The following is a 17,391-nucleotide window of genomic DNA, read 5'->3' as shown; positions in this document are numbered from 1 at the left end:
GAACGATTACGACTTAGAGAAGAGAACATTACAGGGGACAAAGGAAAGTGGGGACAGAGAGGCAGCTGCCGTGGCAGGATGCGGGCACCTCGGGAAGCAGTCCTGGCGGGGGCAGGGAGCTGTTCCTCACCCTCTCGGCCCGTCCTCTGAAACAGTTTGGCCAGAGACAGAGCAGGGACAAGAGAGGGTCTGGTCTGAGAGGGGGCAGAGCCGGAGATCCTCTGCCATTCCGTCTCGCTGGGCTATCTTGACAATGGGTGCCCGCCTGGCCGCCCTGGCACCGGGGAGGCGGCCCACTGCATCCTGACAGGTTGATTCCAAGTGCCTGCTGGCCCCCAGCTGCTGGGTGCTCCATCCCTCCTGCCTCTGCAGGGCCCTCGGGCCCTCTCTTCCATCTGACTTCCTGCCCTGGGAATTTGGCTGAGGGCAACGCAATCTCAGCTAAGCCGGAGTGACACGTGCCCCCAGAATTTTCAGGCTGGCTGGAACCCCTACAGTTTAATTTTTTTCTCCTCCTCTTTCTGAGAAACAAAGAAAATTACTAGGCCAATCTGCATCTTGCTGCCTTCGAGAGGGATTTTGAGGAGTTTAGAACAAACGAATGTGTTCCAAGACTTTGGCGCTACCTCTTGGGCTCCCCAGCCCCCAGCTCCATGTGCGGATTTCTGGGCTTCAGGATGGACGGCATCTTCCCTGCAGAGACGTCAGAGGCCTCAGGCCTCCAGTCCAGCCTCGGCCCCTCGCGTCTCTGAAATCCCCAGGCAGTGGGCGACACAAGGTGGGCTCCAGCCTGCTAGCTGCTCTCTCTGGGACAGCCTCTCTCGGCCTTGGATTAGGGAGCCCGAGCTCAGTGAGTGGTCGCTCGCTCCGCCTCCTCCCAGGGATCCAGACAGACCACGGGCGAGGAACCCAGCGCAGCCCAAGACCGGCGCCCGAGCGGACGGAGGGGGAAGGGGAGGATCGGTCCCAGGCCTCAGTGACTCGGGCCTCAGAGGCCATGATGTGGAGAAAAGGCTACTTGGGGCGGGTTCTGGGTCACTCCAGAGCCGGGAGCAGCTGCCAGCCCTGATGGGGACCCAGCATTGTTTCCCAACATTTTTACTGGAAACCATTCATCAAAATGGTTTTTTTGGGGGGGGAAGAAATAACTGAATATTTTTACAAACTGGAAAATGTCGTGTAAACCATTTACGTGAGCCGTTAAATTGCAAACAATCCTAATTTACTAAGATGTCGTTATTGCCAGTGCTGGGCCGCACGAGTGCCAAACCCCTGACCCGTGACACAAGCAAGTGTGGCCTAAACCGGATTAAAACGTAACCGGGAAATATTTAACAAAAGAAGCAGAAACTCACTAAAACAGAGACCGCGCTGCATCTTCCCACCTGGGCGCGGGGCAGCCGCGGGGATGCTTACGTACAGGGCGGCGGCGGCCTCCTCGATCTGCACTTAACGCCGCGGCTACGCCGAAACACAAACTAATGTTTCCGAAGTGCTGGTGTTTGGGGCTCTCCAGTTGTCTGGATCGGGGACAAAGGCGCTCCAGTCATTCTACCAGGCAGAGGATCGGCCGTGCCGCCAGACTTTTGTAGGGCGGTTGGAGCTGGTGTGGGCCGGTGGAAAGCGCTCTCTGCTCGGAGCCCAAATGACAGAGGCCACGGTTCATCCCACGCTGGGGAGCGGGAGGGCTCTGAGAGAACCCACACCCCCTGGGTTAGCCGGCGTCCGAGGCCCCTCCTCGCCTCGATGCTCTGCCATCCTGGGCTGGGCGAGCCTCAGTGAGGCTGATTTTGATATACGAAAGCCTCCTTGTTAACCATTCTCCGGAGCAGGGGAGGGAGAAGCGCCCGCTGGGCCGGCCCAGGTAAGGGGGCCGCTCCCTGGCTCTCTCCCCTCTGGGCTGAGGAGCTTCCTCTCGGGTGCATCATCCTTTCTGGCCCCAGGGGGACGGCCTGAACATAATTGGGCGGGGTTTTTCTCTTCCTGATCTGCTCTAGAACCGCTCGCAGTTCTCGGGGGGGGGGGGGGGGGGAAGCTGCCCGCCTCTGAACGCTACAAGAGATGTCTCGATTAAAAGCAGACGAGACCATCGGTGACCTGGCCTTACCCAGGGCACTTGGCACATCTGGGACCCCGGGCGGACAAAAGCTGCCCATCTCGCCAAAGGCTTTAATCCCTTTTAAAAGCACACAAAATTGCTATTTTCATCTGAAAATCCATTCAGGAAGAGACGCCTTCCCTTGGTAAGGGCAGATCAGAGCAACAGCTGCTCCCAAACACAGCAAGGCGGTCCCCGTGTCGGAGGGCCGGCCCGGACCCCGCTCGGGAGCCGCGTCCGACAGCCCTGAGATCCAGGCTCCGGTCAGGGCCAGGGGCTCCGGACACAGGCTGGCAGCACCGACCTCGCTGACCAGGCTGCTTCAGACCCACGGGGGTTAATGAGGTCTTCAAAGCCTCTGGAGTTCCGCCGATCGAAACCCGAGGCTAAGTGGGGGCCGGGGTGCTTGTAATCACAGCCATCGCCTTCCCTGGGAGAGCCCGCCGGGCGGCCTGTGAGCTTTGTCTTTGAAGACGTAAATGCTGAGCATGAACTGGGCCAGAAGTGGACAGAACCAAGGTCCGGGCAACGAAGGCAGAGTAAATGGGAAACGTGGGTGTGAGAAAGGCGTGGCAGGGAATGGTCCTCCCTCAGAGAAACGGGGCCTCGCCTCTGACCGAAGGGCTCACGCCTGCCTCTCTTCTGGCCAGGACAAAGGTCCAGGGTGGAATGAGGGCATGAGCCCACCACGGGAGGGCAGGGGTCTGGCGGAGAGTGCCACCCGCCCGTCCCTTCTGAAGCAGGAACCACAGCCACGCTCCCCCAGCACGGGGACCAGCCCGGCCGCAGAGGGCGGAACAGGGGACAAGGAGAAAGGCACAGAGGGGCCTTTGGGGCCCCGGAGGTGCTCAGGGGGATTTCCCCATTCCTTTTTTGTGCCTTTCAATCACGTCTGACTTCGGGAGCGCATTTGGGGTTTTCCTGGTATAGACACTGGAGGGGGGAACCTTTCCTTCTCCATCCCATTTCACAGATGAGGAAACTGCTGAAGCCGCCCAGCTGGTTCGGACTCGGGAAAGGCTCCGGACCTGGCGCCCCGTCCCCTGCTCCCTCGGGCTGAGGAACACCTGCCAGGGAAAGCAGGACGGCACCCCCCCCCGACTTCTGTGATGCTGAGCTCGGTCCTTCACTGCCCCAGCTACTGGGGGTGACGTGCCGTGGAGACAGCCCGGCCGAGAGTCGGATCCAAACCCTCTCTGACCGCCCATCGTGCGACCACGGCGTTCCTGTGAGAAGTGCAAGGCTGGCCCGGCCCCTCAAGGTCTCTCCCGGCTCTGGCTCCGTCGTCCAGGACTCACAGCCAGCGACAGTGGGGCCTCTGTGGTGATCACAGGGCTCCTCCGGATGCCCACTGGCGTGCCCATCACTGTCCGGGCAATGCCGCCTCTAGGCGGGCACACGGGCCCCCTGCGGACACGCAGTCTCGAAGGGGATTTCTGCCCACGTGACCCTGTGGGCCCCGGGGGGAAGGGGACACGCTGTTGTCAGCAAAGGCCCTGGGCGGGTGCAGGCAGAAACCACAGGGGGGGGGGTCTCCCTAAGCAAAAAGCCAATCACTGGGGAAGGGGTGCCTAAAGTCAGCCCTCCGTGCTGCTCCTCCATCGTCCCTGAGCCCCCAATGAGAGGCTGGACAGGCTCACACCTTTCAAAGCCCCCCAGAAAGGGGAGAAGCTGCCTCGGCCATCATCCCTGAGCCCCCACGAGGGGCCGGGCAGCAGCATGGGCTCACACCTTTCAAAGCCCCCCAGAAAGGGGAGAAGCTGCCCTGGTTGCCAGAGGCTGAGGCGGGCCCGTGCTGCCCTCTGGTGGCCACATGCTCACTGGCCGCCTGCAGGAATAGGGGATCTCGGATCTCCTGGGCCCCAGGAGGCCCCTCATTCGTCCTCTTTAGCCGTTGGGGGTGGGGCCAGAGGGTCGGGGCGTCCTTCGGGTCACTGACAAGCAGCCGCAGCAGCTCCGTCTGGTTTTCATGGGGCCGGGGGCTCTCGGACCCTGAGCCGGGGGGAAAGCCCGGAGCTTTCTGCTCCTCAGGGGCTCGGAGCGCCCCTTCCCGCTTTCAGAAGTGGCCCCCCCTCGAGGGTCTGCGCTGCAGCTGTTCTGGGTCCAGGCTGGCCCACCCTCCCGGCCTTTCCTGAGCCCCAGGCGAGGTTTTCCGAGCGGACGCTCCGGCTCGGGGTCCTCCATGGCCTCCGTGAGCTCTCAGGGGGCTGCTCCCCCGGGCCTCCAGGGCCCGACCACACAGGGCTTGTGAGAGTCACGGGGCTCCCACCTGGGAAGGGGTGGAGGCTGTGCCGGAAAGCCACGTGGCCAAGCCAGGGGAAGCGCATTCTACCCAAGAGGAGGCGCCCGCCCAGGGGGGAGGCAGTTTCCAGAAAGTGCCAGAGAGGAGGGAACGAGAACACGGCCCCTTCTCTGAGACGCACGGGCAGAGGACACGAGCCCCGGCAGGAAAGAGGGGCCGGGGGTCCCGGGGGCTCGCTCACACACGCCCGCACAGGGGAGCCGGCCGGGGCTTGCAAAGAGGCCCCGAGAAACGGCCCACCACTTCCGAGGAATGGGCACAGCCCAGCCCCGCTCTTCTCCTTCCGTGCTGGGCCGCAGACACTGATGGGGGGGGGCTGGGAGGGAGCCAGGCCGGGGCAGAGATGAAGGGGAAGGACAGAGAGCGGAGGAGGGAGGGAAGGAGGGACAGGGAGAGCAGGGAGGTGGGGGAGAGACAGACAGAGAGACAAGGAGGAGGCGGAGGCAGGGAGAGGCCGGGACTCTGGTTTTCTCAGCGGCTCTCACTCCTGGCCGCCCCGGTCCCGGCTCAGTGGTCAGCGCCGCAGACACTTACCCCTTCCATGGGCGCTATGAGCAGGTCGTACAGCGCCCGGAGCGGGGGCTTGCTGAGGGAGCTGGGCCTTCTGGGAAGAGACGACGTCCCATCCTTAATGGGCGACACGGTGTTGCTGAACAAGCTGGTCATGCTGTGGCAGCTCCTGCAGAGAGAGGGAACGAGGGGTTACTCGGGGCCTGGACGGGCACCCCTGGAGGGGGAGGGGCCGCCAGAACCCGCCGGGCCGGGCTCCTCCTTGGCACCGGTGGGCGGGGGTGTGGGGCGAGCTCCCCACTCGCCTTCCTGGAAGGTCTTCACAGAACGGCGAACGCTGACCCACCGCGGGGCAGACCGGCTGCGGACGCAGGCGCCTTCTGTGCGGTTTTCCTACATGATCGGCCGTCCCTATTCAAGGGGCTCAGTCCTCGTGTGGCGGGATCGCGCGCAGGCCTGCGTGAGGGCGGGGGTTCTGGCACCGGCCCCAGAAAGCAAAGGGGGCGCCGAGGGGGAGGGGGCACCGGCCAGGAGGGGAGGAAACGGCGCCCCTTCCCCGGGCCCAGGGCAGCTGGGGCGGGATCTCTAGGGAGATCCGGAAGGGAAACCAAGGAGCAGTCCTCCGGGGAGGAGGAGTGCATGCAGACTCACTCGGCTGCCCCCTCCTCCCCGAAGCGCTTGAGCCTCCTCTGGGCTCAGCACGGACCCTGGGAAATGCTTCGGCCGCCTCCTTCATGTGCTGCCCAAGTAATCTGTCCGGAGCAGTAATTGCTGTCCAGGCCGATGGCAGTGCCCATCCTCTGCTGTGCCAGTGACATGCCCATAATGTCCACTTGCCCAGCTTTGAATGGCACTGCCCGCATGGCGGGGGCTCGCTGCCTGGCCCGGGGCCTCAGGGTTGGTGAAGGTGGGTGAATGGCTGGCAGCTCCCCCCACCCCGGGGCCAGCGCACGCTCACATGCCGGCGCACCTGTAGATTCTGTGGGCACACAGCCAGCTCTGATGTCAGGTGGGCAGCGACCACGGGCCCAGTCACCACGAATGACCAAGTCAGGCCCCTCGCCCAGGAACCAGTAATTGCCCGTGACCCCAGGCCCGTCGCCTCTCGGACATCGGGGTCAGTGAGGCGCACGCGCCCCAGGGACGTTCCCGCCCTCCGCATGGGGCCTGCAGGTGACAGGCCTGGCGTGCACCGGCGCCTTCGGGCGATGCCGTGGGGGCAGGAGAGGATGGCCCGCTCTCGCTTCTGGGGGCGCTCAGGTCAGACTCGAGGCAAGGGTGTCCTAGAAAACGTGGGGCAGAGAACCCCGGCCGGAAGCCATTTTCACCGCTATCCTGAGTCAGCCCCATCCAACCAAAGGGACCCTCTCAGCGGGAGCGCCGCCCCGGGCAATCAGAGGACACTCAGGAGGGGGACAGCCGCCGGCTTGTGGGTCCTTAGGGGTCAACGAGGTCCTTAATCCCTCCTCAACACGCCCAACAAGAGGCCTTTGCTGGAAAACCTTTGCAAGTCAGGAAAGGAACAGGGACCCCCCCAGACTTGGGGGCAAACACAGACACTGCTGCTTCCTCCAGACCCAGCAGGGCGCCCCATCGAGGAAGCCAGGAAGCCGATCCCCAAACTTGTGTTCCAGGCGGTTCCCCTCGGCTGGCCACAAGGGGCGCGGTCCCCCGAGGCCTTCCTGCAGGGGTTCTTCCTGGGGATTCTGGGTCCCAAGCACTCCGGGCAGTTTTTCAGTTTTCACAGTTTAAGAGCCCCGGAGATCCTGCTGAGGCCTTCTGAAGCCGTCCTGAGGGGGCGGCCCTGGGAGACTTCGGGCCCTGCCCCGAAAACCCTGCTCCATCTCCTCCTGCTTCCGGCCCCCAAAGCGGGCTTGGATCCAGGCTACTTTAATCCCTTGTCTCGGTGACTTTCTAGAAAAGCGCTTGGGCGTGGGGGCCCATCTGTGTCCCAGCTTCCCCCTGCCCCCGCCCAGGGGGTGCGGACCGAGCAGGGGAGGCCTGGACGGCCAAAGCGGGGGCACAGCTCTTTGTTCCTTGTGTCTTTAAAGGGAGCTCAGGCAGCCGAGGTGCGGGAGATGGAACGGGGCCAGGCCTCGAGTTCGAATCCAGCCTGGGACACCGCCGGGCCGGTGACCCGGGCCCGCCCCTTCACGCTGCCTCAGTTTCCCCAGCTGTGAAATGAGCGGGAGAAGGCGGAGGCGAACCCCCCCAGAGGGACCCACCAAGAAACGAAGGAGAGCTCTGTTCCCGCCTTCTTGGCTGTGCGGCCTCACCCGCCCGTCCCCCCCCTTTGTCCCTCCGCACAGTGGGGAGTCTCGGGCCGCCTCCACTCTGGAGCCCTGTGTTCTGGGGGTCCACGGCCCGTCCAGCTGGAAGGTTCCGCGGCTCAGGCCTATCCAGTTCTAGCCGTGGCAACAGTGGGAAGAATGCAGTCAGAAAACTCGGCGTTGTCCCTCCCCGGCCCAGGCCCGGGAGTCACCGTCTCATCTCCAAGTCCGCTCCCCCGCGTGTAAGAGAGAGCGGGATGCGCTGGGGCGCACTGCGCTGTGGGCGGGCCGGAAGGCGCCTTGTCTGCGCGTGCGCCGGGTTCCGCCGGTCCTCCGGCTGACAGCCTCCCTTTAGGCCCTAAGGAAAAGTTCTTATCCGAGGTGCAGGAGTCTAACTTTAAAAAGATTTTAAATATTATATTTCATATAGTGGGTCTCCTTCCTTACTCCTTGTTTTTTGTTTTATGCAGTTAGAAACATGATTCTGGGGCCGCTAGGGGGCGCAGTAGATAGAGCACCAGCCCTGAAGTCAGGAGGACCTGAGTTCAAATCCGACCTCAGACACTTAACACTTCCCAGCTGTGTGACCCTGAGCGGGTCACTTAACCCCAACCTCAGGGAAAAAAAACAAAACCCGCTCTCCGGCGCCTCGGGGCCTGGTTTATTTCATTTCTTTCTTTTTTTCAGTCTTTGTGGAGGCTCAGTAACGTTCTGCTCCTCAGTTCTCCGGACTGTAAAATGGGGCCACGGTCCCACCTTCCCCACGTGCTTCAGGCTGCTGTGGTGGAAAATGATTCTGGGGCAAAGCAGAGGGGGCGGGGATGGACCCGCTAAAGGGGCCGCTGCCGGAGTCCGTGCCCGCTCTCCAGCCTTGCCCGGGACCAGCCCGGCGGGGAGGGGGGGGGGCGCCGGGGCTCCTCCTTCTTCCTCCCCCGGGGTCAAAGGGCGGCCCCACTTGCCGTGTGACTCTGGGCAAACCGCTCCCCTCAGTAACCAGCCCCCATGGAGATGCTCCACTGGGGCCGGGACTGACGCCGCCTCAGGTTTGCTGTCCTCGAGAAGCTGCGCCCCCCCCATTTCTGTCCTCAGGCTTCCCTCAACGCTTGGGCTGGCTGAACACTTGCTTTCTCGCCGAAACCCAGCAGGTGGCGCCAGAGGCCGCGTCTACTACAGCAGGACAGTTTCTAGCCCTGAACTTGACGCAGGAGCGTAGGAGGCGGCCGGGCTTCTCTTCCCGCGGCGCCTCCAGGGGGCGCTCCGGCGTCGGGCCGCAGCAGGAGCAAGTTCGGCCCCAGGGCGGAGGGAGCGTCTGCCGACGCCACCTTGTCCCTTTCCCTTCCCGGAGAAAAGGCGGCTTTGGGCCGAGCCTGCCGCACGTGGCCCGGACCCCCACGGGAGAAGGGGGAGGGCAGCCAGTGTGGCCCGAGGGAGGACGGAGAACACCCGGGGAGGGGGGAGGGGAAGGCTCCCTCGGGGCGCTCCTGAGACCGGCGCACCGTCCTGCTGGGCCGAGATCCTGGGGCGGGTGCCTGAGTCTGCAGCCACAGCGGAGAGCGGGGTCAGCCCCGGGGTCAGCCTGGGGCCCCGCCCACCGGGAAGCCCCCGGGCCTAGACTCTCCTTTCCCTTATGGCCACAAGTCCGGGGAGGCCGCCCCTGGAGCCCTGACTGCCCCCGGAGCGCCGAGGAGCGGCTGTCACAGCAGTGGGGGGGGGGCTGGCCCCAGGGCCCACCCGATGGGCAAAACCTACCCTGAGGAAAGGCCGCCCAAAAGCAGGGGCGGGGGTGGGCGGTAGTGTGCGGTGTGTGAGACGGGTGGGTGCGATGGAGGGGAGGGGGGGCAGGCGCAGAGGGCAGCTCCCCTCCCCTTCTGGGAGCCCGCGAGGGGCCCCAGGCCCCGAGTTGGTGGAGAAGCCTCCGGGCCCCTCCCCCACGGCTCTATCCGAGCGGGCCCGGCTCTTCGGGGGCGTCCGAATCTCCGTCCTCTCCCGACGGGCCCCTCAGCCTCCTGACCTCACTTCTCGGGAGCACCTGCAAGGCCTGCAGGGCAGGGCCCCGCGGCCATCACCGCCCTCAGAGGACACAGACACAGGCGGACGCTGGCCAGTGGAGGCCGGCCCGGCTCTCAGGCCCGCCGGCTCGGACGCCCCCTGCCGGGCCTGCTGGGCACCTCTGACCTCCAAGTTGGGCGGGGGGCACCCGGCGTCTCGGCAGAGACTGGGGGGGAGTCCCGGCTCTGCCACCATCCCCCGTGAGACTCCGGACCCTCTGCCGCTCTGGGCAAACCTCAGGGCTCGGTCGGCCGGGCCTCCGGGGCCTCTCCTGCCGGACACGGGCACGCTCCGCACGGCTGCAGGGGCAGCAATGGCCACTAGAGGGCCTAGGCCTCCCGTTTCCCCCGGCTCCCCGCCCTCAGTGAGGGCCAACTCAGTGGCCCCGGGGAGGCAAATCGGACTCCATCTTCCACCCAGCGGATTTAAAGCAAGGTCCTGCAGGGCTCGGACAAAAGACTCCGGCCTGGCCGAGCTCTCCTTCCCCTCCCCCCGGGCTCCTGAGGGACCTCCCAGGAGGCCCGCCGAGTGGGGAGAGCCATGGATTCAGAACCAGAGACCTGCCCTCGGCTGCGGGCCTCCCTCCGGCCTCCCGCCTGGTGTTGCCCCGCCCAGCGGCCCGGGCGGCTGGGGTTTGGGGTTTGGGTGCCGGCGGCACTTCTTTCCTTCCTGCCGAGGGCCGGCCGACTTCTGATTTAAGCAGGTCTCGGCGCCCACCAGGTCTTAGGACAGAGACAGAAAAATAAAGTGGCAAAATCCGTTTGTTCCCGGGGTGGGAGCAGCCTTCCCGGTGGACCCTCCTCACAGACTTTGGTGTGAAGGACACCACTTCCCCTTGAAGCCTCGGATGGGGGGCCTTGGATCCTCCCTGCCCGGTCCCAGTGGGAAGCGCAGGCCCCTTCTCTGGCGGGGCTCCAGCTTGTGCAGGAGAGGAGCGGCCCGGGGGTGGCCGGGAGCCGGTCTGGCCCACTCCTCACATCCTCTGGGTCCTGCTGTGCCAGTGGGCAGCGAACGCCGCCCGGGGTCCCGGGATGGTGGAACGCCACAGGAGGCGCTCCACTGGGCTATTATGCTGGCAATCCTGTCCGTTATAATTAGCTCTTTGCTTTCCTAGGAAATCTAAAGATTATGCAAAGCAGCAGAGGGGCCGTGCTGGGGAGCAGCCTGAAAGCCAAGCCTTGATTCAGAATCCAGGGCACCCCGGCTCCTCAGGGACGGCCAGCGCTCCCGGGGTCACACACATGCCCGGGGGGGGGGGCAGCATGGCAATGCAGGACGCCACCCGGGTCCAAAAGCCCGTGGTCACAGCAGCTGTGGAGGGGAGGGGCCTGATGCGCCCCAAGGGTCAAGGCTGGCACGGAGCCCGCCTTCTTGTCCTGCCACACAGAATTAAGCATCTTGGCAGCATAGCCCAGTGGGAAGTGCCCCGGTGTGGCAATGGGCTAGGGCCTTGTCTGAAAGTGCCCCCGCCCCCCACTCTCACACACACAATCCCACACACGGGCAAGCTCTAGGGTCACACTCGGAGAGAGATGTTCTTCATTCACTTTGTTTTTCCAGGGGGAAAAGCCAACCTCTTCATCAAAGACCCATTCATAAAAGATGAGAACCTAAAGATGGCAGCCCTGTTTCATCCATGTTAAAGAGATGGCAAAGAGATGCATACACACTCCAACAAGCAGGAGCAGCGTCCGCCAGGCCACAGCCGGGGAAGGGGAGCCACAGGGACATTCGGTACAGGCGGCACCGCGCCTCCAGGAGGATCTGACACGGCAGCAGGAGGCAGGAGGGCGGCACGTCCCGGGCAACCGGGCACTGGGCGTGGGCTCTCCCCGTTTCTCTGCGCAAGCAAATGTGAACTCTACGGGAAACTCAAATGATCCCCTAAGAAAGCATCATCGGGAAGGAGCCTCATTTTTAAAACGAGTGGGACCATGGTGGCTGAAGCATCTCCCCCATCCCCAATGCCCTGTTCACAAGCGTCAGCACCAGTCACAGGGAGGACCACCCTGAGCTATACTCCCTTCAGTGCTCCTCTCAGCCATCACCTAAGCAACATCTTTCTTGGTTCCCTCAGTTCTTATTTTCTGTCTTTTGTCTCTTTCTCTGTCTCTGTTTCTCTTTTTGTCTCTTACTGACTTTGTCTCACCTTGTCTCTGTCTCTCTTTTTCTGTTTTTGTCTTTCCCTCTCTGTATCTCTCCCTTTCTGTGTTCCTGTCTCTCTCTCTCTGTCTCTCTATTTTTTCTGTCTCTTTCTCTCTCTGTTTCTCTGTTTCTTATTTCTTCTGTGTGTCTTTCTGTTTCGATGTCTCTCTCATCTCTTCTCTCTGAGTGTCTGTTCTCTCTGTATCTCTGTTCTTTCTCTGTCTCTTGCTCTCTCTGTGTCTCTCTCTGTCTCTACCTTTGTCTCTCTGCCTCTCTCTCATCCCACTCAGATTATCTCCTGCTACTGCGTGTGTCGTACCCCTCTCGCCAGCAGAACGTCTGCTCCTGGAGGGCAGGGACCCGGATTCGGGGTGTCTGGATCCCCGGCGCCCCCCACAGTGGAGCTGGCACATAGCGGTCCTTCAATCGCCACGCGTTGTACAGCCCTAACAGGGCACTGGCTAAGACCGGGTAGGAGTGGAAGCCACAGGAGCCGGACCGTCGGGGAGTTTCCGCCCTGCCCCCTGAGCTCCGAGGTTCAGCTGGGACCACTGACCCCTGGGCTCCCTCCCGGCCATCTTGTGTATGGGAGAGGAGACCCATGTCCCGTCACCTCGGCAGCCAAACAATGAGGAGCCAGGAAGCCCCAGAGTGGGGTTCACCCCTCAGCCTCCCACAGGCCTCCTCTCTGTTCCCGATTTCCAGGGTCAGCACCCCTTCCTTCACACCTGGGCCAACCCGAACCCCTTCCTTTGTGGCAGGGCCCCGCCTCTCTCTGAGGGATTGTCAAGATGTGGCTGCCAGTCAGTTGCTAGGCAACCAGTGACGGGAGCCTCGGCTGCCTCCCAGGATCGGAGCTTCTCAGTGGGAGTCCTCACCCACCTGCACCCCTACTGGAGAAACCCCGGGGAAGACTGAGCGGGGTGTCACCGTCCTGGGGGCTCTGGGGGGAGGGGGATGGAAGCAGCCGGATCCCTGCCATCTGCCGCTAACTTCCCCCCCACAATGCCGATTCCCCCCTCTTTTAGAGCCTCAGCCCCGGGGAGAGGGTCCAGGCTGCAGCCTTTAGGAGTGGATGGCAAAGTTCCTCTCTTGTTCCAGAAAGCAACAGGAGATTGTCGGGAGAGCAGCCCGTGGCTTCCCTGCGCCAAAGAAGGCTGTTACCTAACCTGGCTGGCTGCTCCCCACTATGGAGGTTCTGTGCAGGGAAGGCCATCACCTCACCTGGCCTGACTGACCTCTCCCCACTCTGGAGGCCGTCCCGCTGCCAGCCGCTGAGTCCCGCCCCCGTTCCCCGGCCCGAGCCCTGCACTCACCGGTTGAAGAGGTGATTCCGGCTGACCATCCTCAGGAAGCCTGTCGGGTCGGTGACGGAGGCGAGCTTGCTGCTCATCTCCTCAAACTGCTGGTCCATGATGTCTCCAGCCTCGCTCTCTGTCTCGCTGCTGGCACAGGGTCTGCAGGAAAGACAGCGAGAAGGACGGACGTCACAGAAGGGAGCCGGAGGCCACAGCCCGTCTCCCCCAGAGCCTCCTGGACCCACCTTTTGCGCCGTCCCTCCCTTCCCAGTGCCCCGGACAGCCCGTGAGAAGCGGCCCAAACCCTATGCCAACCAGTGGCCCAGAGCCAGGCACCCTTGATGGGTCTACACTGGCGAGGGCTCGGTGTGACTGGGTACAAGAGTGGAGGGGAGTTTTGCACCCCTGAGATCCAACCCCAAGTCCAACCCTGCCAAGGTCCCTGAACGACAGAAGGCAGAAAGGCGAGTCCGCTTCAGCCGGCCTCAGGCCTCGGAGGCTCGGAGAGTGGCTCTCCACAGACACAAAGCCTTTCCTCACGGGACATCTCCAGGGGGCTGCTCCCCAGCCCCGGCCCTGGCCAAGCACCAGGCTTCCCTCCAGCCTTCTCTTCCCCTGTGCTGACTCCCAAGCTCACCAAGGGAGACTGAGACTGAGACTGCTGGGAATCAGCTCCCTGCCATGAAGGGCCCCGACACTGGGGCTGGGAAGGAACCCACTCACCGGGCTAGCGGCTTCCCCTTGTGGCAGGCAGCTGACCCGATGGCGACAAAGGGAGCCGACTCTAGGCCCAAGGGACGCACTTTCCCCAGCTAAGTTAGAGGCTCAGGGGGCATGGGACAGCCTCCGGCAGAGGGGACAGGGAGCCGCTCGCTTGGCCTAGGCTGCAGATGGTAAATGTGGGACAGTCCAGGGAGGTCCCAGGAAGGAAGGCCCGTGCTGAAGGGATCATTTGTCCAAGTGGGCATTTCCTTGCTTGGAAACCTCTCAGCAGGACAGGAGGCCTCTGGGCCGGCCTGGGAAGCAGTGGCTCCCAACTGAGCCTGGCCAGACCTTGAATGGCCGAGCCTTGTCTGGCCCGGGGCTTCTGGGAACCCCACAAGCCTGCCAGAGGTCCCGGATTTGAGAATTGTGAAGGTTCAGCTCCTGCTCCCCTAGATTGGTGGCATTCACCCCTATTTGTGGGAAGGCCTTCCAGGCGAAACTCCAGGGTCCCCAGGACCTCGGCTTTCCCCCAATGTTTTCCTGCATGATGCACCTGAGTGCCAGGGCCCAGCAGCCCACAGGCGGCCCTCAGCGGGCGGGACGGTTCCAAGGAGGCCAAGCTCTTTGTGGCCTCAGCTTCCAGAAGGCCCAAGGGAGGGGGTTCGGAGGTAGGGAACAGAGGACTGGAGTCCTGCTGGCTGCCCCAAGCGGCTCTTTCCCCCAAGTCCCACTGGAAGGTTCATGGGGGTCTCGGCCTAATTTCCCACTGCCTGGGCTGATCCTGCAGGGGCCCCTTCCCTGGGGCTGGGCTTGTAAGACCGTTTTTATTTTTTTGCTCACGTTTCTATTCTCTGCCCACAGTGACCTCAGGAGTTAGGAAAGGTTCCTAAACTTCCATTTTCCAGGGGGAGATGGCCTCTGACATGCCCAAGGTCATGCGGCTGCTAGGCTACCCACAGAGATGGGCTCTGTGCACCCCCTCATGCTGTCTTTCCTCCTGGCCCCTTACCAGACTTCCCTCTGTGGGTCCGGGCTTGAATAGAATAGAAGAGAAAAGGGTGACCTGGGTTTGCAAAGGGACTATTTCTAGCCGTAGTTGGTCCCCTCTGGAGTTGGGGTGGGAGGCCCCTGCCCCGCTGTCCCTGGTAAAGGGGTCAGGAAAGGCAGGGGACCCTCCACGGGGCTTCTCGGCTCCTCGGGGGGCGTCAACGGCTCAGACCTGCTCTTCGGCTCAGGGACGGGTGACTTCCACAGGCCGGCGGCGGCTCAGCTCTGGCAAATTTTTGCTTGTCACTCAGCAAGATATGAAGGGGAGAAGAACGAGCTGGGGCTCGCTCTCTCCTCCATCACCTTCCCCAGCTGCCTTCACACCCGCTTTTAACTCCTAATGGGATTACTTCCTGTTTCTTGGCACTTGAGCACTAAACCCAAAGGGAAAAAGGGCCAGGTGATGGAAGGGATATTTGCAGCAGTCTCTGAGGGCTTCTCAGGATGGGCAGACGGGGGTGCCAGCGGAGGCGGGGGAAGAGTCTGGGCAGAGAGAGGGCAGCCCTGGCCAGGGACATCAGAGGGGGTCAGTGGTCCAGGTCAGATGCCTGCCCTCCGGGGTCCCTCAGGGCAGGACTCTGCATCCCTCCGCCAGCTGCATGTCTCCTACGTGGAGGATCCCCAGCTCTGACCTGTGCCCTCAGGGTGTGGCCCCGGGCTCCTTCATCTTGTCCCCAGCTCTGACACAGCTTGGGGCAGCGGGCAGCACCAGCACTTTATACAGGTTGGTATTGGAGTCAAAAGAAAAGCCCAATGGGTCAAGCCCAGAATTAGTGCTGACTCCAGAGGAGCTACAGTTGGTCGCAAATGCCCTCCATATAATGTCATTGGGCCCACCCAGGAGGCGGGCCTACTTGGTCATCCACAAGTAGGCCTTGAACCAGCGGGGAGGCAGCCCCCACTAGGTTATCCACAAGCAGCCCCTGAACCAAGCTCCATGGGAGTCCAAGGGCCCACCCGGGACACAGCCCCCACTAGGTTATCCACAAGCAGCCCCTGAACCAAGCTCCATGGGAGTCCAAAGGCCCACCCGGGACACAGCCCCCACTAGGTTATCCACAAGCAGCCCCTGAACCAAGCTCCATGGGAGTCCAAGGACCCACCCGGGACACAGCCCCCACTCAATGATCCACAAGCAGCCCCTGAATCAAGCTTTGTGGGAGTCCACGCCACGGCTTGTGTTTCCCTGCCATGGAACGTGGCCCAGAAAGGAAGGCCCAGGCTCCCAGTCCTCTCCTCTCATTGTCCCTTTGGTTCTTTTGTTGAAACTGTTTTGAAGTCAAGGCTTTACTCCAAAGGACGAGAGCGGCTTGTTAGGAAGGAGCACCCACAGTTCACTAAGGGCTGAGTCCCACGGGATGACGGCCGGAGATGCAGAGGAAGGCTGCTTGTCTGAGCCCATGGAAGCTTGGGACGGCTTTTGCTAACGCGCCATTTCCACAACAGACACCCAGAATATTCTGTGTGAGGAGTGCGGAAAGCTTGCCCCTTCCCCCCAGACCACCTGGCGTTCCAGAGTGCCAACCACAACTATGAAGAGAGCCGGAAATCGAGGGAACGTTAGCGGGGGGCCAGGCCTCTGCCTGCCACGATGCTGGCGCTCCATCTGACCCCGCTCACTCCTGGGTCTCCCCTCTGCCTTTCCATTCTCCTGGCCCTATCTCCACTCCTCACAGAGGTTCGGCTGCTGGGAGATGAGCCCAAAACCCCTCAGTGAGTGTGAACCATGGGCTGGGGCCCTCAGAGCAAACATGGCAACGCGTCAGAGCCCGCCCCCACAGCTGAGCAGCCTGGTCCCCCCACATCCAAGCGGGCTGGCGTTTCCAGAAAATGTATCTTCACAGAAATTGGAAATGGAGAGAAGGGAGCGTTCATCAGGCACTTCCTCACAGCACGTGTCCCATCAGGAGTAGTCAGTTCAAGGCCCAGGCGGTGAGATGGGCCCAGAGCAAAGGGCCTTCCTCCTCTGAGGGTGACTGAGCTCTCCAGGCAGCCAGCGTCAGAACCCGGGTCTCCCCAAGTCCAAGAGCAGATGGAAGCTCTCCCAGGGCCAGCCCTGCAAAAGGGGCCATTTTCTATCCCCAGCACCCAGAAGGAGGCTGCATAACGATTCCCTGACTTTCCTGATCCAGAACTTTGGGTAATAAGACTGTGGATCTAGAGCTGATGCAAACCTGAGAGGCGCAGGTTAGGAAATGGGCCCAGAGAGAAGAACTTATGCAGACCCCAAGCGGGAGAGCCAGATGTGGAACCTGAAGGAACCCCAATTTGGGGAGGCCTTAAAATAGCCCACAAACATGGAGGCTGATGGCATTGGGGAGGCCTTCAGATAGCCCACAAACGTGGAGGCTGATGGCACTGGGGAGGCCTTCAGATAGCCCACAAACGTGGAGGCTGATGGCACTGGGGAGGCCTTCAGATAGCCCACAAACGTGGAGGCTGATGGCACTGGGGAGGCCTTCAGATAGCCCACAAACGTGGAGGCTGATGGCACTGGGGAGGCCTTCAGATAGCCCACAAACGTGGAGGCTGATGGCACTGGGGAGGCCTTCAGATAGCCCACAAACGTGGAGGCTGAGGGCACTGGGGAGGCCTTCAGATAGCCCACAAGTATGGAGGCTGATGGCACTGGGGAGGCCTTCAGATAGCCCACAAGTATGGAGGCTGATGGCACTGGGGAGGCCTTCAGATAGCCCACAAATGTGGAGGCTAATGGCACTGGGGAGGCTTTCAGATAGCCCACAAGTATGGAGGTTGATGGCACTGGGGAGGCCTTCAGATAGCCCACAAACGTGGAGGCTAATGGCACTGGGGAGGCTTTCAGATAGCCCACAAGTATGGAGGTTGATGGCACTGGGGAGGCCTTCAGATAGCCCACAAACGTGGAGGCTGATGGCACTGGGGAGGCTTTCAGATAGCCCACAAGTATGGAGGCTGATGGCACTGGGGAGGCCTTCAGATAGCCCA

The 17,391-nt window shown here is 62.4% G+C and overlaps 1 protein-coding gene across 4 annotated transcripts in view; it reads right to left on the bottom strand.

The window, feature by feature from the left end:
• TTC28 (tetratricopeptide repeat domain 28) overlaps positions 1 to 17,391 on the bottom strand; it is a 554,617-nt gene that overhangs the window by 23,540 nt on the left and 513,686 nt on the right. For all 4 annotated transcript variants that reach the window (XM_074295047.1, XM_074295055.1, XM_074295071.1 and 1 more), the window contains 2 exons: positions 12,691 to 12,831; positions 4,935 to 5,079 (listed from right to left, as the gene is read on the bottom strand). In XM_074295047.1, the coding sequence (XP_074151148.1) occupies positions 4,935 to 5,079; positions 12,691 to 12,831 (286 nt within the window). The remainder of the gene's footprint in view (positions 1 to 4,934; positions 5,080 to 12,690; positions 12,832 to 17,391) is intronic.

This window comes from Sminthopsis crassicaudata, chromosome 1 (assembly GCF_048593235.1).
Source record: "Sminthopsis crassicaudata isolate SCR6 chromosome 1, ASM4859323v1, whole genome shotgun sequence".
Lineage (NCBI taxonomy): Eukaryota > Metazoa > Chordata > Mammalia > Dasyuromorphia > Dasyuridae > Sminthopsis > Sminthopsis crassicaudata.
The sequence above is the reverse complement of the archived record's forward strand: the minus strand, read 5'-3'. Positions and strand labels throughout refer to the sequence as shown.